The following is a 23155-nucleotide window of genomic DNA, read 5'->3' on the forward strand; positions in this document are numbered from 1 at the left end:
TCAATTTCTTTTTACAAGAAATTTTTCTTTTTGAAACCTGTTGGGTAGAAAAGCCAGTGCCTGGTTCTGAGAACCCAGCTTCTGAGGGGCAGATTTTCTGCAAGTGATCTCCAGATCCAGTGAATGAATCCACATCTTAAGGTGATGCTCAGCACACCTGGGCCTTGCCTTGTGCACACTCTGCAGTATCAGCAGCCATGTGGGTGTATCAGAAATCAGCTTCTTTTCTCCCTCAGCTGCTGCACTTCTAAATATAAAGCGTTCTTCTTTTCCCGGCTTTCAGTTGTGCCTCACTATCCAGTTTGCCAAACCCTCTGTGACCATGCTCTGGAGGGAAGAGCTTGCTTGAATAAGAGAGAGAAGAAATGTGGTTAAATATATAGTTTTATGGCAATGAATACAACCCTCCTGTGTGCCCAGTGCACTGAGAGCAGAAAACAACTGTGTTGTGTTGTCATTGCCATGACAACGTGGCTGTCGCTTGTCAGAACTGGCACTAGGTGAAATTAAAGTGCTGCAGTGGAACTGAGGAGCTGAGATTTGTGCCTGGTACATTTTACATAATTAAACATTTGATCCTCAGTTATTGAAAGGTATTTGACAACAGACATTCCCATTTATTCGCTTGTTGTGTTAAGTCATGCCTGGACTTCTGTTTCCCTGGATCTCATAAGTGCTTGGAAATAGACTGTAGGTGGGATTTTAGGAGGCAGAGCAGCAATGTGTGGGAGCTTTATTTCTAGGCCGGGCTTGGCACCAAGGCAGATGGCAGAGTTCTTGCACAGGCTTCAGAGAACATTGTCCTGTGTCACTCTGTTTCACCTAGTCCCTTGGGATTTGGGTTGAACTGTACCTTCCTGGAGGTCATCCCAAGGTGAACAGGTTATTATTGGATATTTTATATCAAAGCAAAGCTGATAAATACAGCCAGTCAGAGCTCATTTGAGTCCTGCTGTCCACAAAACCATGGAATCATGGAATCCCCTGAGCTGGACCCACAAGGATCATCATTCCCTGGCCCTGCAGAGACACCCCAGCATTCCCACCTTGTGCCTGAGAACGTTCTCCAAACACTCCTGGAGCTCTGGCAGCCTCGGGGCTGTGACCATTCCAGGCAGAGGAGGAACCTTTCCTGATACCCAGCAGCACTGGTAGAACACTGCAGTTTATGAAGGAGCCAGTGCTGGTGCAATTTGGTGACTGAAGTGCTTGATAAGTGCCAGGCCTCTCTTCTAATTGTATTTGAACTGATTGCACATCTTCTTGTGGTTTAGGTGTAAAGCTCTGCTTCTTCTGTAGTCCTTGTCTGGATGCCCATTGCTCCTTCTCCAGTCATCAGAGGAGGATTTATTTTTAAACTAGGCTTTAGGGCTTTATTTCACTCCCATCAGAAGGGCTGAAAGCTTGCTTAAAAAAAGCTGGTAGTGTGGATCTTGGATACATTAGGAATGTCAACCTTCACCTTCAATAATTGTGCTGTTTTGCTGGATTTCAGTGCAGTGAGCTCTGGAAAGTGCTTATTTACCCTGAATTGCTCCAGTAATTACCAGATTTCAGGAAAAGGGGATTTATTGCAGGGACTGCTCAGGACTGGAAGACTGTTTAGTCCTTTTAGGTCTTTAACTTTTAGGTCTGTACTGCAGATCAGAACTGCAGCAGCATTTTCCTGAGTTTTTAATTTAATTTCTCTTTCTCTTTGCTATCCCTCGCTTGTTTTAAGTGATTAGTCTTTTGTTCCTTCCCATTTTTTGGCAGAAAGGGATGAGAGCTGTAGGCTGATCTGTGGAAGTGCTGCTAAATACAGGATTCATCTGGTCCTCTATGAAATTTGCACCATAAAATCTGAGATTCTGCTGGAAAAGTAGGAGTTGGAGAGAACAGCTTCCTGAGCCTATGTGCTGGGAACAGACATGGCAAAAATTCATTGTTCCCTGGGCAGGCAGGAATGGGATGTAGGAGCACCCCAAAAGCAGCAGCAGCAGCTCTGTCCTGCTGGGATGAGGAGCTGCTCGCAGCCCTCTCTGTGGGACTGGATTTGGAGAAGGTCCTGCTGTGCTTCAGCCAGCCTGGCAGCACCACCTGTGTTGTTCTGCTGTTCCAGCAGTAGTTTGGGAGCAGGAACCAGCAGGGCTCTGGATCTGGGGCTGCTGCTGCACTCTCCATTTCCCCACTGGGCACAGGATGCTCTTGGCATTCCATGGAAGCACAGCATTCCCAGTTGTGGGCTGCAGCTGTGAGTGATCTTCTAAATGTCCCATTTCCCCTTTGCAAGGGGGCAGGGCTTGGGTGTTCCTCTAGACCTGCCTGGAAATCCACCTGAGGGTTCTCCATAGGGTACCGTGGTAAGACTTGCAGGCACACAGGATGGCAGGGAATTGCAGTTTGGGGCCTTCTTCACCAAACTGGGACAAGTAGTGGAATTACAAGGAGCAGGTTTTAGAGTTAAAAAGTGTGAAATATTCTTTCTACACCCTCTGCCTATGGGGACATGTTTTTATTTGTAGCTTGCTTTTGTCTTTTGCCTTCAGTAGGAAACACTTTTCCTAAGGAAAATCTCTAAACCTTGGCTAACTCCTAAGTGAGAGATGAGCAGGAATTGTATTTCACAAAGTTCCTAAGGATGCAGAGCATTTGGGAGTTAATGTATTTCTCCTTTTTCCCTAACCCTTTAATCCTTTAACAGTGCAGATGTTTCTGACAATGGCAGTGAGAGCCAGGAGTGCATTTTGGCAGTGCTTGAGGAGCACCCCTGGCTGTTCCTTGCCCCCACACTGCTGAGGAATTTCAGGTGATGTTTATGCAGTATTTGCAGTGAGAACAAATCCGTGTTTCTGTGACATTTCCTGGGTGCTATGGAAACTGTCTGGGTGGTTCTCAGGAAGTTCTGAGTGAGTTGGTTGACATTTTCTTCAAGAGGCTTGGATTTGAAAGCATGGAGTGGAAGAGCAGGGTTTGGGGATGAGTGCTGTGTCTGGAGGGCACGGGGGAAGCTGGGGCAGGGGCAGCTGGAGCAGGGCAGGAGATCCATCCTTTGGAGAGCAGCTGAACTGAAACAAAAGGGACCCACAGGCTCAGGGACCCAGGAGCAGGAGGAAGGTACCCTTTGGTCCTGCTGCTTCACTTACATCTTATCATTTTTAGCTGAACTCAGAGAGTGTTTTCTAATCTATGAAAGCCCTTCTGGAGCCCTCCCAGCCCTGAGGGAGTGGATCCTGTGTCCCCTCAGAAAGTGCCATGAGTGCAAAGCCAGTGGTCCCAGGACAGCTGGTGGACAGCAGTGTTGTCCTGTGGGACCATCAGGTGCAGGCTGAGCCTGGGGATGCTCCAGGGACCTTCTGCCTTCTCTGAACAATCCCAGTAAGGCACAGGTGGAGGTGTTAGTGAATGAGCCTCTGTGTCCAGCCCCCAAGTTTGCATTCAGGTTTTTTCCCTGGCATAGATGAGTCTCCTCATAGATGAGTAGTATGGAAAAGATCCCACACAGAGCTGGCACAAAACCCCCCCATTCCTGCCAGGGTCCAGGCTCCTGGCCTAGGAGCCCTTTGGCAGCTTTGAGGAGCAAGGGGAGCAGCAGAGCTCTGCCAGCTGAGGAGCATCCTCTGCTCCATGCCAGTATATCCTACATCCCCACTGGGAGGCACTACTGGTGTAATTACAGCACTGGAAATCAGCCTCCAGGCACAGGGAAATGCCTGGAACACAGGTAGAGGAAGAGCCACATCATTCCTGTGTTCCCTATTGGGCAGTTTCTCCTTGAGTGTGGTCACTGAGGCTTTGGAAAGAAGCTGAGCCCATAAACAGCAGCTCCAGGCATCTCACACTTTGACAGATAATTTTGTGGTAAGCCTTGACCATGTTTCCTGGGGAATTTTAATTGGAAGAGGAAAGGAACAAGCATGGTATGTGGATCTGTGCACAGTCTGTACACATCAGTTCGTGAATAATGATATTCATCTGTGTTCTGTGCAGGTAAGAAGGAGCTGTGTTGATGTTTGTTATGAAAACATTCCTGGTGTTTGAGCGGCTGGATCCCCCAGAATAGGCGGAGTGGTGTGAAGCAGGGCAGTGAAACTTGGCTGAGTGCAGGCTGTTGGAGGCACCAATGTGCTTGAATAAGGCCACTTTCCTTTTCACTTGTTCTGTGCTGCTTTCTCACTCTGCCTGCTCTCCACTTACTCAAGTTGGGGGGGCTGTTATTTTTAAATGAGTTGGTTTTTTCCTTTCTCACAAGCTCTGTCAAAATGGGACTTAACTGTAGTCATAGTTGGCTTAGCAAAACTCTGCAGTTATGCTAAAATCTCTGAAATAATGGCAAGAGGGAGTTTGTTCTGCTCTGCTTTTCCTCTTCTTTTCTCCTGAATAATTCTGTAAATTAGTGTGAGAGCCAGACTGTGGCTTGAAAATACTTCAGGCAGTTTTAACCATAAATGATGGCACAAAGCTCTGATCTCTTCCTGGCCTATGGATTTATCAAGGGTTGTGCCAGTGCATAGCTCAGCTCTCCCATTGAAACTGGTCCTTGGGAAGCTCACAAAGGTTGAGCAGCTGCACCACCACCCCTCTGTGCACAAAGACTTCATAAATGGAATAGCTGGAGTATTTTTCTTGCAAGCCATGGCAGACCATGGCTCCATCCACCAAAACCTCGGTCACCACATGGTACCACTTTGCCCAGAGAAGCTGTGGCTGTCTGGCAGTGCCCAAGGCCAGGCTGGACAGGGCTTGGAGCACCCTGGGAGAGTGGAAGGTGTCCCTGCCCATGGCACTGGTGAGACTGAAAGACCTTTAGGGTCCCTTCCAACCCATTCTGGAATTTGATGATTCCATACTCTGTGACATGAGATACCTGGATGTCAAACCCGGTTGCTGACAGCTCTGAATCAAATAATTTTAAGGCATTCCATGCCATTATGTGCTGCTCTATTGGGTTTTTTAATGCCCCACTCTGCTTTCATCTATAATTTCTCAGCAACACCCCTTATTTTTAAAGGGGATTTTGTTTATTTTGGGGGGGGGGGGGTGTGTGTCTGTGTGTTGGGAGCAGCTGAATGCAGGATAAATCCAGCTGAGGATGCAGCAGCATTGGAAAACCCTGACTGTCCAACTCCTAATGATGGCTTGAACCTCCTAGGGTGGTTACATTTGCAAAACCAGAAAGCAGAAGAAGCTACAGGCTGCACTAATAACATTCTCTGGGTTGCTTTTCCTTCCCAGTTCTGTCTGAAATAACTTTTGGAGGATAGGGTGAATTTCAGGATTGAATTTGTGACAGGCACATGGATGGACCCTTTTTTCTGTGCTTTCAAGTGCTTGGGTTTCTTAGCTGGGTTTAAAAGATATTCATCATCTGCTTTCTCTGCTCCGTGGCAAGCAGACAAACTCCTCAGGAGTGGGGAATGCATCTCTTTCACTTGCTTAATTAAAAAAAAAAAAAAAAAAAAAAAAAAAAAAAAAAAAGCTTGCAATTGTCTGGCAAAAGAAATGAGACTCATGTGATTATTTTATTATTTTCAATCAAATATTCAGAAGCAAAAAAAGGCATTGCAATGCTGTTCAGTGCAGCGGAGAGCAGAGACCCCTGTGCAGGTGCAGAAGGTCCCAGGTGCAGAGGAGTCACATCTTGGTTGCTCAGGTTTCATTCCTAAAAGAAAGGCAGTTTCTAAGAAGGATTAAAGATTTTCCTTTACAGGAAGCAAAGTGCAGATGAGGGAAAGGTGTGTCATTGTACACCAGGTAGTAAAATACCTCCTCAGAGCTGTAATTTGAAAGGTAAAACCCAAGCCTGAAGCTGAGGCAGCTCTCTGTTACTGAGGATGCAGCTGTTACATTCCTGCTCTGATTAGCAAAAATAGGATTGGGCAGCTCCTGGCCTTAGTTTTGAAACGGCACCAGCAAAGTGTGTGAATGGGGGGTCACCAGCCTTGAAGAAGTTTTCCTAGCCAAGCCTGGCCTACAGTAAAAAGAAAAAAATATATATTGGGAGCATACAGTACGTCATGGCAGCTTTGGACAGCTCAGCGTTACTGCTCTGAAGTCCTAGATGCTGCTTGGAATTGTATGTGCATTTTGCATGTTAATTTGGAATAGCATTGCTTCTGCTCTATTCATCTGTGTTGGGATTTTCCCAGCTTTGATCAGTGGGTTTGGTAGGAAGAACGTTCTGAGAATGGTGAGTTGGTACCAGGGAAAAGGGTTTGCACTTGGAATTATTCAGAGAGAAGTGGATTTAGGGGTTGTGCTTGGCTGCTGAAGTAAACCTGGTGTGATAGTGTGCTCATTGTCCAGGCCAAGCAAGTCCAGCAGTGAATACCAAGTGTACAGAGAAGCTGGAGAACAGGATCATCAGGGGATGTGAGTCAGCAAACCATTTTGAAAACAGCACGGAGGAGAAACTGTGAGCACCCAAAGAAATGAGTTTTCCCCTCTGCTCATCAAGATATCTGCAGATAGAGAGGCAAATTCCTCCTTAGTCCTTCTGATCCTGAGGTTGCCCACCTTTACCTGGCATTTTAAAGTGGGTGACAGCAATTACTGAGATTGATGAACTAGTGTTAATGGGGGAGCTCAAGGTCGAACAGCACAATGGTAGAACTTATCCCACAAACCTGCAGCAAATGCAGGTGAGGTCAGATCTACCAGAGAGTTTTTAATGTGGTTTGTTTTCAGTGATCATTGATTCAGCTCAATGCCAACTAGCCCCTCAGAGTGTCCCTGTGATTACATTATCAGGGACATGGTGGGTGCAAGGTGCGGTGCCTGGGCTGTGGGGCCCAGACTGTGTCACATCTGCAAGCTGGGACCTGCTTCCACCAGAGCACTCAGGCCTGCCTCGTGTGTCTCCCTTCCTTCTGGACGTGCTGGGACAGATCTTCAGTGTGGCCTCAGGGATCTGCAACGGGAGCAGTGACTGAGGGACAGGGATGGTGGCACCGATGTGCCCCTGAACTCCGCAGTTTTGGTGGGATTGGGCTGTGGCCCTCACCACAGTGTCCTCTGTAGTTTTTGTGGCATGAAGGAGGAAGGAAGGAGAAAGTGGATAAAGGCGAGTGCAGCTTTCCTGGCCCGTGTCTTTTCCCGAAGGTGCTCACAGGCTGAGGGGGTGGCACCAGGCCCATCCCCATGGTGGCAGTTCTGGAGCGGTTGTGGGTTACAAGAGACAAAGCCAGTGGTCCCAAATCCCAAAATCCCAGGATGGGTCAGGCTGGAAGGGACCTCAGAGGGTCACCAGGTCCCAGCTCCCTGCTCCAGCAGGGCCACTCTGGAGCACAGGCAGAGCACAGGATTGTGCCCATGGTTCTGGAATATCTCCAGTGAGGGACACTCCACACCCTCTCTGGACAATCTGTTCAGTGCTCGATGACTGCACAGGGAAAGTTCCCCTCACGTTCAGCTGGAACTGCCCTGCTCCTCTTGTCCTGTTGCTGGGCACCAGCGAGCACAGCCTGATTCATCTTCTCAACACCCCCTTCGAGATTTTTATACCTGGGATTGTTTTACATTTCTGTTTTAGACCTTCCGCAGACGAGCAGCCGTGTGCTGCTCCCCATCCCTCCCTGCCCACCCTGCGCCCTCTGTCCGGCCCCGGGAGGGGCGGCAGGAGGGTCCCGAGGGTCCCGCGGCGGTGCCGGCCCGGGGCAGCGCCGGAGCGGCGGCGAGAGCCGGGGAGAGAGGGAGGAGGGAAGGAAGGAAGGAAGGAGGCACCTGCGGAGGAGGAGGAGCCGGGGAGGGGCTTGGCAGAGCCGCAGAGGCTGCGAGCGCCCGGCGCATCCCGCGGATCCCGGCGGAGCCGAGCCAGCCCGGCGCGGAGCGGGGACCCGGCCGGGACAGGGCCAGGTGAGGCAGCGACACCCCGGGTTACCCGGCCGGGGCTCGGAGCGGGGGCCAAGGTGTCTGCGCCACTTGTTGCTTAGTAACTTGCCAGGTACTTCATGTGCGTGTGGGGAATGAGTGGCTTTGGATGAGGATTCTTCCCCGGTGGTGATGCGTCAGGAAAGAGGCTGTTGGTGCATACTTTACATTGGATATTGGGAAGGAATTCCTCCCTGTGAGGATGGGCAGGTCCTGGCACACGGTGCCCAGAGCAGCTGGGGCTGCCCCTGGATCCCTGGCAGTGCCCAAGGCCAGAGGTTGGACGGGGCATGGAGCAGCCTGGACAGTGGAAGGTGTCCCTGCCATGGCAGGAGTGGCACTGGATGAGCTTTAAAGTCCCTTCCAAGCCAAACTCCATGATTTGATGGTACTTACCAGCCCCTGGTTGGGCCCAGGGGTGCTGGGCTGTGCTGGGGTGTCCTGCCAGGACACTGCCTGGAGCAGGGCTGGTCCTGCACAGGTGTGATGCTGTCGGGGTGCTCAGATGCCTCCCTGCCTGGGATCATGTTTTCAGCCTGGTGTCACTAATTTCTCTCTCTTCCCCGGCTGCTGGTTACAGATCTGTGCTTCTGCAGTGGGAAAAGATCCTGGGGATCCGTGCCCTTGGGCAGGTTCTCTGGCTTGGTGACCCAATACCGATTAAATCTGCATACTTACCCTTCTCCCCCTCCTTGTTAATTGTTCTACTTTTGTTTCCCTCTAACTGATCTCTGCCTTAAGGTTTCTATTCCACTTTGCTCCACATTGGGTTCGTAGTTGTAAATTGTTTTATTGGATTTGTTCTGGGGTCATGGGTGTGTAGCAAACCGGAGCTGTTAAAGGGAGCCTCTTTCATGTCCGGGATGATTTGTGTGAGGATTCCCCACCCAGATCCCAGCAGAGAAGGAATTCCAGCGTGCACACCCCCTCCACTCCAGCGTGATCCTGGGGCTGCAGGGCTGGAGTTCAGTGCCTCCCTCTCAGATTTATACCTCCCTCCCAAAGAAGTAGCTGACAGAGGGGAATGTCTACAATTTAAATTTCAATAGATTTTTGCATATCACTTTATCCTTTTGTCTTCCCTCCCTTCCCAGACTGACACATTCCTAAGCATTAATATTACTGATGCTGTTGGTCGGGAGAAAGGGGCTTCCTATTAAAACTGCCAGCCCATTGTTTGCTGGAGCCCTGGGGCAGGGAATGCACACTCTGGAAAATAAAATTCCCAGGGAGAGACGTTACTGTGATCACAGTAGACACTTTGCAAGTAGCCATGGCTCGTCTGTTCATATTTGTTCAGAAAACCCCCTAAAAGCCAGAGCCCATTTTAAGGATTAAATGCCCTGCAGGATCTGATTATTTGTGACAGAGAAGACAGGAGGCCTTCCCTTTCCACTCTTCCCCTGCCTCCTTTGTTCTGGGTACCACACAGGCATGATAAAAGAGGCTCATTTGAAATCAAAGCCCTGCTCTGGGAAGTGAAAGGAAAAGAATATAAAGCAGGCAAAACAATACATTGTCTGCATTCCTAAGCCTTAAAAAGCAGATTTAATTCATCTCAAATCCCCAGACTTTTAGGTGAAATTTTCACTTTCAATAAAGTTTTTTACACTTTTTTGCTGTGTAAGGAGGATGTATGTGAAAATGTAATTTTTATCCTCTCTTAGCTATTGTATCCTTCTTGTGCTGTATAAAGTGACTGTAATGTGAATGAAAATTTTGGTCATGGTCTTCAGTATTCTTTTTGTTTCCACTCCAGGTGGGTGGAAACTTAACTTCCAAAGGCAGAATCAACTCAGGGGTTAATAGCAAAGTATGAACAGTTTAGGACGGCAGGGCTGTAGATAGGAGACCCAGGGCAGTATGGATCTGGGAAGGGTAGGTCACTGCAGTTTGGAAGTAACTGGTGTGGGCTGCAAGCACTTGCCCTCGGGCCAGTGAGAATGAGAGAGGCAGCCTTTGGGGAGGGACTGGGAGAGCAGCAGGGATGTTGCCTGTCATACTGGGAGTACCATACCTCAGGACAGCCTGTACCCAGGGCAAAGGCTGTGCCATGGGCATCAGGAGCAGCGAGGCAGTGTACCCTGACCCAGGCCTCCTCCTGTTTCCAGAGGGATCGCTCATGCCCCTTCCCCATGGAATCAAAAGGGTTTGTTCCTTCTCTGTGCCTTCCCAAGGCCTTGCATAAGAGCAAACACCCTCTCGCTGTGGGATCGGGCTCCATCTGCCAAACTCCTCATTATTCCACTTGTGTTGTTTGTTGATTCCTGTCAGATCCTTTTCCATCGCTCGCCCCCTCCCACCGGCGCGGGCTGGAGGAGCGCGGTGCCGCCGTCACTGCGGTGATCCTGGCCCGGCTGATGCCACGCTCACGTTGGAATGGCCTGGGAAGGCTCTGGACTGCCTGCCCTGTCCAAAGTGCTTGGTGTGATGCAGGGTCAGCTTGGGTTACTGTCAAGTTTTTGGAAGATCTCCTGCAGTGCTGCTGCCACTTGCAGGAATTGCGTGGGCGAGGCTCAGCTGAGCTGCAGCTCCACGGGGCTGTTGGGAAGCGTTTCAATCAGGGAAGGAGCTGCATGAAGCACAGCTGGGCTGTGAACTAGGCACAGCAAAGACACTTGGCCTTCAAGTGAGTGTGAGTTTGGGAACAGTCAGCTCTTGACTTCTCTGAGGCCGAGGCCACTGAAGCCAGGAGAAAAAAATGTTTGGTTTAGATTGTCCTAAAGGGAGGTTGAGGTTGTCTATTAGGCAGTTCCATCTGTATGGATGGCTAGCAGCTCCTGTCAGCTCCAACAGGAAATGTATGGCATTGCCATCACTGTCTCCCTGTGAATCACATTCCTGTTGGTGATGACTGGTGAGTTGGAGAAGCTTCTGGCAGAGATGGCCCTGCTCTGGTGTCACCTCATGCCAGAATGACATTTTGTGTTGTTCCATTTCTCCCTGAGCTGCAAGTGTCTGCAGAGTTACCCAGCACAGGGTTGTTGGTGTTCATGCTTACCCTTAATGCTGCTGTGCCAGCCGAGGTTCCAGAAAAGCCTTTAACCAAAACCACCTTTCATGGGCCACACAACACAACCTTTGGGGTCATTCTGAAATTGGGTTTCTTCTCAAACCATGCAATTTGTGTACCAGAGATACCCTCAGGTTACAGTGTCACATCTTCTTCAGTGTGAATGTAGGGTTGCACATTTTGGTGTCAGAGCTCAAATCTTTGGGTGTGGTGTGAGCTTGGGCATGCAAAGTCAAACAATCCTGACATGCCAAAGTGAGTGTGGGTAGGAGGCTGACACCATCTCCCTGATGGGCAGATCTGGTGTTCAGTTCTGCCTGTGATGGTTACCTGAGTCAGAGCAGCCTTTCTAAAGGATCCTCAAGTCTCCAGGGTAGGTGAGATAAGCAAAAGGACTGCATTAAGTTCTGCTAGAACAGAGATTTAGCTAGAATGAAAGAGAAAAAAGATATTTCAAGTGTCTCTCCAGGTATTTTTTTCCTAGCTCCATGTTTCCCAATTTGCTCCCCTTGTCCCCCAGTTTTGCTGCTGGCCCTGTGACCTCTTTGTGTCACCTGAGCTGCTGACCCCACTGCCATGTGTGCTAAATCTCTATCAGTTTGTTTTCAGCTCCCACTCCTTTTCCAGATTGAGCCTCTAATAACTGGTTTCCTTTGCACTACAGCCCCATCCATCATTATTTCCTCCCCCAGTCACCTGTCCCAGCCTGTCCCTGCTGCATCATCACTGGGACTCTGTTAGTCAGCACTGTTGTTTTTTTCCAAAATACTATTTAAACTTGTTAATAGAATCAATAGATTGATAGATTAATAGATTCTAACCTACGACACCTTGCCAGCCCTTGAACCTTTGAAACCTCTCTCATGTCTGTGCTAGCCTTCAGCTGCATAAATAACTAATTTATATCTTCTAGCCATGTACCACTGCCATGGGGAAGGTGTGCTGTCCTTCAGGGATTAATTAGGAGATGTCCTGGGGTCTGTTCAGGAGGTCAGGTATCATCTTAGTGCTCCCTTATGGTCTTAGATTCTGTACAAAGATCAGTCATGTCTTGAGGCTGGAAAATAGCACAGATTTCTTGGTGTCAGACATACGTGATAGACTTTTGTATCAGACTAACCTCGTGGTTATTATTCTTAAGCCATTAGTAACACTCAAAAAATTTGGCAGAAAAGCAGGGAGGGAGGTTTTGCTGTTGTACATTAGCTCCTGGTTCACGTCTGTATTTTCTCATGGCCATAAAGAAACTTCTCCAGGCAGTTCACACTGTAGATGATCCTCGTGCATGTCACCACAGACATGTGATTTTAGTTACATGAAAATAGCCACCATGCTGGTAGGTTCTGGATTTGCAGTGTGCTGTCTGTGGCAGAGGAGTGACCAGACCCAGATGCAGCAGAAGCTGAAGGAATTGTGTAATTGTGAGTTGCCAGGCTGGTGGATCTCTGGTGCCAGATGTTCCTGTGCTGACCAGGAGGAGCCAACCCGAGCCAAGGGCTGCTGCTGGCAGGAATGGGGAATAGCTGGAGTTGTGCTGAGGTCATTGCACAGACACTGCCCAAAGGATGGCTGCAGGAGCCTGGGCAGATGCAAGAGATGCAGCTTCCTTATTACCAGGCTTTATAAATAAACTGCACCACCTCTTATCAATGACCTACTTTACTCTCCATATGTGTGGGGCTCTCGTGGTAGCTGCAAATCTGTCCTTATCCTTGGCTGGTTTTGTCTTAGCTAATTTGAATGGTTTTTATCAAATTACACTGAAGTTAATCACCTTTAACGTATTTCTTCACTTCAGAGCCCAGCCTTAGCTGATGGCAGCCTGGCACTAGAGAAATGCTGCAGCATCAGAAAACATAATTTATTTTGCTCTTGTTTATGGCAGACCAGTCAGTACATATTTATGAAAGTTATTGGAGACAGAAAGATATTTTTAGACTCTCATATCTATGGAATTTTAAATTATCACTTGAAAATCTTTATGCCTGCTGAGGGATCCCAGCATAGAGATTCGTGAGATTATTGCTGTGTTGGTTGGTCCTTCTTCAAACCCAGCATCCTGTTCAAGGACTAAGGAATGGTGCTTGGCGGTGCGTGGTTCCACATTCTGCTTGGGGTTTTTAGGGCTGTGTAAATGAGCTTCCAAAATAGAATGTGCTGTGGCAGGAGGGAAGGAGGAAAATGTCTTGTTGCTAAGGAACATGAGAGAGAACTGGGAGATGTGACTCAATTCTTGGCTTGGCATCACTTCTCGGTGAGATGTGGGTCTGCAGAGTGGGTTTTTCCAAGTGCAAGGGGATGGATATTGAGTGTATTGGCTGATGTTTTCAGCAGGAGTCAGGGTAACTGCTGCTGTGTGGGGACCCAGCTGGCCTCGCTCTGCTCCCACCCTTCAGTGTGATCCTGAGTGTGCAGAATTGGGAGCGCAGGAAATGTGGCAAAAACAACCCCAGCTTCTCATCTCCTGATTCCTGGTGCTGCTCTTTTTTCAGAAGAGTCTGTTGCTTCTCCTTCTCTCCCTGCAGCAGTTTAATTTTAGAAGAGAATGGCTCTGGAGGGACTAATAGCCTAGAAAAATTTTTGCCTGGTTTGCTGTAAATCTCCTTTAAGCGAGGATGGATTTCACTTTTGTTTTCTATTGCTTTTCTTTATGACATTCCCACACCTTTGTCCATCTTTGATTTTGTGCCTGCCAGTGCAGTTTGTGTATTGTTGTGGAGCTCTGCAGCCACACGTATTTTGTTGCTTTGGTCTGAGCACCAGGCTCCCCTTGCAGCGAGGTCCAGCTGGGTGCTGTGACCTGTAAAATCACTGGGAATAACAGAAACAAACAGGCTGCCCATGTGCTGGGAATGTGGGTCAGCAAACACCCTCTAAGATTATTCTCTTGGAGTCCAAGTATGCTAACCCTGTATCAGAAAACGTGGTGCTGTTACCCTGGGAAGGGGGTTTTGTCAGACCCCAAATATTAGTGCTACCAACAGGGAATGAGACAGGTGCTCTTTGTGGAACGGGGGCTTGTTTTCTCTTGGCAGAGGCTAATGAGGCTGCAGGCACCAGGCAGAGGGCTTGGGAAACAGGCAGGGAGGTTGGGAGGGTGTCCTGGAGGAAGTTGCCATTGTCCTGGATGGGGCTTGGAGCTACCTGGTCTAGTGGGAGGTGTCCCAGCCCATGGCAGGAGTTTGGAACAAGATGAGCTTTAAGGTCCCTTCCAGCCAGACCACTCTGGGATTCTGTGTTTAGAATTTTTTGCCAGGTCACCACTTGCCTGGATGTCCCCTGGCCTTTGGGAAGAGGCAGGATGTGTCAGCTGGAAGATGCTGTCCTGCTGCAGGGTTGGCTGGGTTGTGTTTTGTTCCCAAGCCTTTGTTGTCTCACGGGGCTTTTCTTGCTGAGCAGAAGAAATCTGGGGACACAGTAAACTGCATTTGTTTGTTAAAAGGATTTTTCCTGTTTGGTCTCTATGATCCAAAGCCAAGGAATCAGGTGACAGTGCTCTTTGCCATCCTACCTTTCCTCTGTTGGCAGCACTTTAGGCAATTCTAATTAAATATTGCAGTGGTCTTGGGAAGGATTTTGTGGCCAGACATCAGTTGTGGAGCTTGGGCTGAGCCACGTGGTGCTGTTGGACTGTGCTGTGAATCCCAAATAACTGCATCCCTAATGAATCCATGGGGCACAGGAGGGATCAGGACCAGGGGCAGCAGGTCAGTTCTGGGCTGTCTCACCTGGGCTGGCCCTGCTCTGCCTTAAGAGCATCAGGGGCAGCAGATTATTCCTAATCCAGGTCACAGCAGTGGCTCAGCTCAGCCTCGGGGAACGGTGTGGGGACACCCAGCAGTGCCACCATGGGCTGAGCTCAGAGGAAGGCTTGGGAGTCCTCAGCAAATCCCAAGGGATCCCTCTGGGCCTCCTGGGATGTGAGTTGTGCTGACCAAGAGCATTCAGCTGATGAGGAGCTGATGGCTGGCACAGCTCTCCAGTAAAGCTGCAGAAATCATGTCCTGAGGGTGAAGGAGCCTTGCTTTTAATGAAGTGGTTGTTATTTAATAGCTTTTACCAGTGTCAGGGGGATTTGGGGCCTCACTTGCACCACCAATGCTGGTGGTAACAGCAACAGAACTGCCTGATCCGTAAATGTTCCTGGGAGAGGTACTGGGCAGCTTCCCAAAGCCACAATGAACTACCTGGCACAAGGAATCCTTTTCCTTCCCGCCTCCCCACCATGTAAAGGCTTTGGCCAGCACAGTTACAACAGCGGGGGGGGGGGGATTTTTGTGCTCCTAATTGATATATTTGTGCCAGCAAAACTTCAAAAGTGGTCCAGACTCAGGTGGGGCTTTTCAGTTGGGTTTCATTTGGGGTTTTTTTGCAGCCAGGCACTCTCTGCCGGATGGAGAATTTATCTTTACTTCTTCAGGCCGGGATATTGAGCCAAATCTGCCTTTCTGAGGAAAGCAGTCCTTGCTCCTTCTAGGAAAGTCTCCCATTTCTTGGTAAACAATGTGTTTTATACTGGTTAAGTCTGAGGTGGAAAGTAATATGGATAAATGTTAGAATTTTTGTTTAGTTTGGTTTGGCTTTCAGTTGGTAACTTAAAGAGCAGCAACCATTTGAAATTTTCTGTTAGTAATGCTGGTTCCCGAATTTATTTCTGTGAGCACCTTGTGTGGAGACTCAAGCTGTGAGTGGATCAGCTCTATCATGTCCCTGCTGTATTAGAGGGACAGTAATGGTAGGAAAGGGTTAATTGTTTTATGCACATCTGCTTGGTTTGTAACACTTGTAGATTTGTTTCAGGTCTAAACTCTGTGCCTTGATTCCCTGGTTTTCCTGCAGTCACCAGTTCTGAGTGCAGGGCAGTTATGGGTGCTGCAGCAGGAGAGCACTGCTGGCTGCTGCTGTCACTGTCACCCGTGGGCAGCGAAGCCTTGGATGGGTGTTTTGGAGCAGAAAACACCGATTTTGCAGCGTTCCTGGCAGCTTTTGGCACTGGCACTTGTCCAGAGCCTGGCTCTGCTGTGCTGCGCTCACCCAAACCGGGATGCAGCAGGAGTCAATCCCTGGGGATGCGCTGGTGCTCCAAGGGTCGGTAGTGCCTGGGGGTGGGGGGATCCCACCTGCTGCTGCTGCAGGAGGCAGCTCCTGCAGCTCAGGAGCAGAGCTCATCCCGCTCAGACACCTACCTGCTTTCCTTCTCCTTAATAACCTGTCAGCAGGGAGGTGACTGCTTGGATTTTCTTGCCGTTCTCTTGTTCTCCCCCTCGCAGCAGAAGCCCGAGTGAATCATTCCTGCGTGGGTACAGCCCTCGGAGCTGGGCTCAGCCTCAGAGAGGCTTGCAGAGCAGGCAGTGATCCAGAGCAGGCTCTGTGGCACCAAGGAGCCATGCTGACACTTCCATAGGCTGGGGACAAGGGGATTTCTGGTGGCTGAACCTGCCCTCGCAGAGTCCTTGGCTGCTGCAGCACTTCTCTGTGACAGGGAGTTTGTGGGAGTCTGCTTAATGGTGCAGAAAGCAAGACAATTATTTTAACCTGCACTGAGTGGCTTAAAGGCAGAACAGATTTACTGTGTTTTAAAAACTCAGCTCACTTTTCTGGTCAGTAATGCCACTACCAAGACAAATACATCTTTGGACCATGGAAGTGCACCCATTGCAGTTTTTTTTTTTGGTTTTTTTTTCTGGTTTTAGTGCTGAGGTGACACCAAAAAGTCACTTGTTGATCTGCATTAGTAGTAGAATTTCTTTAGGACTAGAATTGGATGCATTTTTCTCCACTTAAAATCCATTCTGATTGGCTCGTTTTTCATTAAGTCAAGCAAAGTACATGGTACACAGAGTGTGAACTGATTCAAGTGAATAAACACATATTAATGACTGCTTTATTTGGATTAGTAGGTGCTCTGTTTGCCTGTTCTAAAAGCATCTGTCTCAGGTCTCTCACCTCCAGTGGTGTTACCACAGCAGCCCGGGGGTGCTAACCTTGGAAATTCCACACTAATCAGGATGAGACTGTCTCCATTTATCCTTGAGCTGGGCCGATAGGAGGTGATAAATGAGCCCTTATTTTCCTGTGATGATGGATACAACCAAACCCCATCCTAACTTTGGCATGTCAGCACAATCTGTTCCTTTATTGCGGGCAATTAAAAAACCCCATCAAACTGCAAACACTCCTTTAATTAAAGCCCCCACAGCCACACTTTGTCATGCTTAAGGCTCCTGTGGTTGTTAAATAAATGGAGTTTGATTGCTGAGGATGCAGATGTGGGGTTTGGTGGGGATTTTGGGATTTCAGGTATTCAGATGGTACTGAGGATCAGTTTGGTGTTGTACTGCTACAGGGGACTTTGTGCAGAAGGAGACATTTGCTTTCCTCACATCAGTACAAATTTGTTAAGGTCAGTGGAATTGGGTTTATTATATAAATATACATATATCAGGTTTATTACATATATCAATAGAGGGACTGTGTCAATGTCTGGTAAAATGGAAGGAGAAATATTCAGCTGTGTGAAGGGATTAAAGCTCCTGAAGCATTGTGTGGTATAACCACGATCTTGGGACAAGGTTTTTCATGTTCCCTGCTTGAAGAGCCCACTGAGTGAAGCAGTGCCCATCCATCTCTGCTTTGCTGAGTCCCAGTTTCAGAGCTGCTCTCTGTAGTTCACATTTCATTGGGCAGCAGAGGTGACACTGAAGGGATGAACCTTTGTCCCCAGGGATCTTCGCTGCTGTGGAAGGTGTTCCTCTGCTGATTGCAGTATTTGTGCAGTATTAGTGCAGGTGGAATACAGGGTTCTTGCCTTTCCTGCCTGGGATGAGAGGGAGGAGCAGGGCAGGGTGATTGCTGCTGCTGCAGGAGCCTTTACAATTTCCAAGCTGCAAAGGCTTCCACAAAGGACACCCTTTGTACCCAGCAGTTTGTTCCCTTCAGTAGAGCTCTTCTGTTGAATTAAACTGCTTTTAAATCGTGTACACAATGGCACCTTTGTTGGGGAGGCTCTGAGGGCCTCTGGAGGAACATTGACATTCCATGGCATTGTTCTGCTCCCATTCAACCTGAGCCGGGCCCCTCCTGCCAGGGCCAGGTCATTGCTGTCACCCACTGCTCTCCTTTGCCTTGCGCTGGGGTTCAGCTCCTGAGCAGGTGGTTTCAGCAGAGGGACCAGAGTTTCCCCAGCACAGCCCAGAGGGACAGAGCAGGAGGTTGGAAGGCAGCTCCTGGGCTGCCTTTGGAGGTTGCTTGTGTTCATTCTGGAGAGGATAAACTGCATCTCTTCCATCAGCTGCCTTTGTGACCTGTTCAGTGGGCTGGGTGGTGGAGTCCCTATCCCTAGAGGTGTCCAGGGGACACCTGGATGTGGTGCTCAGTCCTCTGGGCACAGTGACAGGGTGGGGAATTGGCACAGGTTGGATTTGGTAGCCTTGGAGGGCTTTTCCAACCTCTATAAGTGACTCTGTGAGTCTGGTTTTATTTTGTGATAGCTTGAGAACGGAGCTGCTGAGGCTCTAGGCTGGTGCCTGTGCGGGTGCAGTGAGGGGGCAGTGAGGCCCTGGTGTGCTGGGAAGGCAGGTTGGGCTCTGAGGGAGCTCTGCCTGCTCAGCCTCACAGATTATAGCCAGCCCTTTGTTCTGCAGGGGCCTCAGGCGAGAGCAAGGGCCGGTCACAAAGCTTTATTTCTGTTCCTAGGTTACACACTGGTTTGCACAGGAGATCACCAGATTTCTCAGCTGACCCTCATTCTCTTTCCCAGAGATGAAATTGCCTCTCCCAGGTGCTGCCCACCATCAGCCTTCCAGGTGGCTCTTGCCTGAAGCTACTCTGCAGGAAATGTGTCTTTGTGTTAGTCCTTCCATTCCAGCTCTCTCCTGGTAACTCCGCACTAGCCAAGGGCTGGGACAAAAGCCAAGTGTCTGTTTAGTGTCAAACTTGGGAAATCTGTTCCTGTAAATAATTGGTATTAATGCTACTACTGTTCTTGCATGCTCTGTAGAAGGAGTTCTGCTCAGTGGTTGCCAGGTGTGGAATGAGCTGGTTGTTCCTTGTCTTGTGCAGTGTCGAAGAAGCACGGGAAGCTCATCACCTTCCTCCGGACATTCATGAAGTCGCGCCCAACGAAACAGAAACTGAAACAGCGGGGGATCCTCAAGGAAAGGGTGTTTGGCTGTGACCTGGGGGAGCACCTGCTCAACTCTGGCCATGATGGTAAGAAGCAACCTGCTCCTGAGCTCTTCCTCTCTTGGGAATTTGTCAGGGTGATCGTGGCTGTTCAGGGTGGTGCTGGGAGACAAATGTGTGGCTCAAATCCGTGGCTGAATGGGAAACTGAGGCTAATGAGAAGCAAACATTGTGCTTCGAGGTGGGAAGCGTCATGGTTCAGTGTGGGAGCACTGAAGGTGGCTGCAGATGGGTTTTCAAACTCTTTAAGTCTTCAATTTTTTTTCCAGGAATATAGGCTTTATTTGTATGTCAGTGTCAATGATTAATTAACAGGCATGTTAAACCCCTTCATTTCTCTTAACTCAGTACCTTTGTATGATTCTAGCACAATTTGCATGGTAAATCCTTCATCTGCCTTTTCCTTGGATTTCACAGGATTTACAAGAATTAACTGGATATTGTGTTTCCTCACAGCTGACTTTTCCTCTCCATTCAGCCTTTTCCCTCCCCATCAGGGAGGCAGAGGTGCAAACCTGTCCATTCCAAGAACAAAATTACACAATCGTTACCACTCCTACTGGGATGAATGAAGATTTCACGGGCTCTTTCCTGTCCTTTCCCTCCACCATCTCCAGTGCAGGTTCCTGCAGTGCTGAGGAGCAGCCAGAGCACTGGGATGCTGTCCCAGGTCCCCAGGCTCGGCTGTTCCCATCGGGAGCCCACACCCAGGGATGTTTGGGAATGCAGCCTGGAGCAGCTGTGGGCTGTAGGTGGTTTGCCCAGGAGTTAAGGCCATGAGGAAAGCAGTGATGGGATCTGTTGGGTGGCTTTGCAGCAGATCCCTTGTGCCAGAGTTGTCCATCTGGTGTCTGCCATCTTTTGTGTGCAGGCAGAGGGAGAATTGACAGGATGTGTGGGGCCAGAAAGGAGTTTCTCTGTTAAAAGTTTTCAATGAGTTTTCAGACTTCTTGTTCGTCCAAATGCCTTTTGTAAAAGGGCTGGCAAAGGGCAGGGAGGCATTTCTTGCTGTTTTTCCAGCTGATTTGGTTGGTAACAGAGATGTGCACTCCCTCACCTCACATAAAAGTGTTTCTCTGCCAGCTGGTGCAGAGCATGTGCTTATCCTTATGGAGTCAGAGCTGTGGCAAGGCTCATGGGCTCAGTTGGAGCCAGCAGAGATCCTTATTGGGGCTTGCAAAGCACCAGAGATGGTTGGAGTCAGGAACAGGCGCTGACCTATGTGGAACTGCATCAGGAGTAGGTAATTCACAGCACCAGGTGGCTCTGGAGCTGGTTTTGTGTGTGTGCTGTGGGAGCACTCCTGAGGGCAGGAGCCATGATAGCAGAATGAGCTCACTGATGGGCAGGAGGGAATTCCCTCCCACCCCAGCCCTCCTCCTCTCTGTTTTCCTTAGGCACAAGTCAGCTATGGCCAAATCTTTTCCCTGCCCTCTGCACTGACTGCTTCCCCTGGCTTCAAGGGGTGGTTTATTTACCATTCAAAGACACATCCTGAGCTGAACTAAACTACTTGAACTCCACTGGAGGTTCTTGTTTGACAGTCTCTGGGAGCTCTGTCCTTGTCCTGGTCTCTCCCCACCATCCCACACATTGGGGTGACACTGACTGAGCTGTGCTAATGAGGCCCCTCAGCTCAGGAGTCACCAGCTGCTTTCACCCTCCATTTAATAACCCTTTCCTAACTCCCTGGAGTGAAGCAGATCCAATTTGAGTGTTGCCAACAGGGGCATGACTCCATTTCCCACAGCAGGATTGTTTTCCATGTGATTCAGCTCCCTGACCTGCATTCCAAGCAATGTAATCCCCAGGACGGGGCTCGTGGAGACATTTCTGGGTCTGTGCATGCACAGCATTTTAAGATTCCCTCCTCCTGTAGCATTACTGTAGCTCAGTCCTAGAGCGTCTCACAGTGCTGACCTGCTGAAAGGGGCCTGAGGTGAATTAAAAAAGCTGCTTCTCATAATCAGAACATCAAGTGCTTCTTGCAGGAGCTCAGAGCACGCTGTGGCTGAATGTGGTACCTGCTGGTGATACTTTGGAATCACAACCTAGAACATGGGAGTTCAGAAGAAGGAAAAAAACCTATTACGTTCATTGATTTGCGTAAGCTTGTGATGGTTTTGTTGGGTCAATGTCCTATCCCCAAAAATATTTATTGGAGTTGAAGGAGCAAATGCCACTATCCCTAGTGATTGCAGTGAGTGACAAGGCAACGTGTGCACCTCAAAAATGCAATACTGAAACAAACTGGAGTTATGCTAAGAATTTTCTTAGTTATCAGCTTTGTGATGATGACAAATTTTCAAGAATTTGCTGAGAAACAACATGAGCAGCCTAAATTCTGTAGTCAGGAATCTCTGAAACTGTGCTCAATCTTAGTGAGTGGGAAGCAGAATGAGAGAATAAAAGGGATAAGGACAAAAACTGCAATAAGTGTAGCATTTTTTAATAAACCCTGCACCGAGGCAACTGGCTCAGATTGCTTAGTGAGGAGAATAACGTGTTTGCTGTGTACCCAGAGGGGATTTACAAACATAGAGGAGATGTTTCACTTACTGCAGTACCTTGTCTTTCTGTGGGCTCAGCAAGTAATCCCTCATTCTGCATCCTCCGAGCTGCTGTCAGGAGGAGGATAAATTTGGCATGGGATGCACAGGAGGACAGTGATGCAGGGTTGTGCCCTGGTTTGCTGTTAGGGAGCAGGAGCCCCAGGGTGCCATCCTGCAAAGCTCCATGTGCTGCACTTGCCGAGCCCTGACCTAGCAGAGCATTTTGTGGTTATCTGAGCTGGGTGTTCCCAGGCAGCACCTGGCAGTGCATTTTAGTTGCCTGCAGCTGAGGCAGCAGCTGCACTGCTGGGAGGTTTTCTGGAGTCCTGCCTGAAGACCCCATGGCTCAGAAGAGGACTAAAGTCCCACTGAGGATCTGTGACTTTTGTTACTTGCCTGAGAATGTGGCCCTGGCAAGGGCTGTGTGCTTGGCTGGATAAGCCAGGCACCAGTTGTGGGCTCAGAGGTTCCCTGACCCAGTTCCCTGGATGGGGCTGCAGGAATGCACTGAGTGTCACTTGCTCCCTCCTCCCGCCTTTCCCAAAGCTCCTGAGCACTGCCAGGAGCCGGGTGCTGACCCAGGTGGGCCTTTATGGCTCCTAATGCAAACCACGTGTGCCATCGAGTTTTTGGGATGGGCCTGTGCCCAGGGTGAGGCCATGCTCTCCCTGCTGGGAGGTGCCTCCCAGGCTGGCAGGACAGAACCTGCAGCTCTGAGGATCAGGATATGATCTGTCTGTGCCCAGGTTTCTCCCTGGGGCAGGGTGTCTGGGGAAGCCAGGAGGAGTGCACAGCAGGCTGGTGGTGCTGCTGCCCTGGGGAGGGTGTGCCTTGTCATTTCCATGAGTGTCCAGTGTGGGTCTGAGCAGGAGTGCTGAGCAGCTGCAGGGAGGGAGGTGAGGATTTAACAAGTGTGAGGGACGAGCAGTGCACTCTAAACTCTCCTCTGTCTCTGGTGATTCGTGGTGGGGACTGTGGTGAGTGCTGGGCAGTGTCCTGGGGGTTGGATTTGGTGTGTTTGCTTTTCAGTTCCAGTTTAGTTTGTGCTGACACTCTGAGCTGTCCAAACAGCACTGGAGCCCTTCCAGTGTAAGAGTTACACCTCCATGGGGTGCCAAGCAGTCCTTCCCCAAAGGCCCTTGGAGAGAAGGGAAAAGAGGGAAGGAAGCATTGCTGTCCAGTCTCTTTGGTGAGGTTCTGAGTCATGGGCAGATCACAGGATTCTTTTTCAAAATTATCTGTGCTCCAAGCTGCTTGGGAAAGAGGGAATTGGGAGTCACAAGGCTCCTGGGCATGGGGCTGGGTATGCATAGGTGTGTTGCTTCCAGTGAAAGTCTCAGCAGGGTTGTCACATGTCAGCACTGAATGATGGGCTGGGACCTGCAGGAGTAAAACCAGTTTTGATATGAGGGATTTTGGATTTCTCTGTTGGCAGAGCCTGTGGTAATGCTCCCTTCAAGTACGTTGGTTTGCACAATATTTCTCCAGTCAGCTCCAGACACCCCGTGGAGCCTGCCTGAAGGGTCCTGTCTGCATCCCATCCAGTGCCTTACTCATC

General features: G+C 49.3%; 1 protein-coding gene across 8 annotated transcripts in view; it reads left to right on the forward strand.

Moving 5' to 3' along the window:
- The window catches only part of ARHGAP32 (Rho GTPase activating protein 32), a 237929-nt gene that overhangs the window by 182144 nt on the left and 32630 nt on the right, over positions 1–23155 (forward strand). For 7 of the 8 annotated variants that reach the window (XM_064397872.1, XM_064397871.1, XM_064397870.1 and 4 more), the window contains one exon: positions 18923–19072. In XM_064397872.1, the coding sequence (XP_064253942.1) occupies positions 18923–19072 (150 nt within the window). Of the gene's footprint in view, positions 1–7696; positions 7834–18922; positions 19073–23155 lie in introns of those variants that run through there. The other variant, XM_064397875.1, reaches the window with a different exon arrangement.

The sequence above is a fragment of the Passer domesticus genome, chromosome 23 (assembly GCF_036417665.1).
Source record: "Passer domesticus isolate bPasDom1 chromosome 23, bPasDom1.hap1, whole genome shotgun sequence".
NCBI classification, from domain to species: Eukaryota; Metazoa; Chordata; class Aves; order Passeriformes; family Passeridae; genus Passer; species Passer domesticus.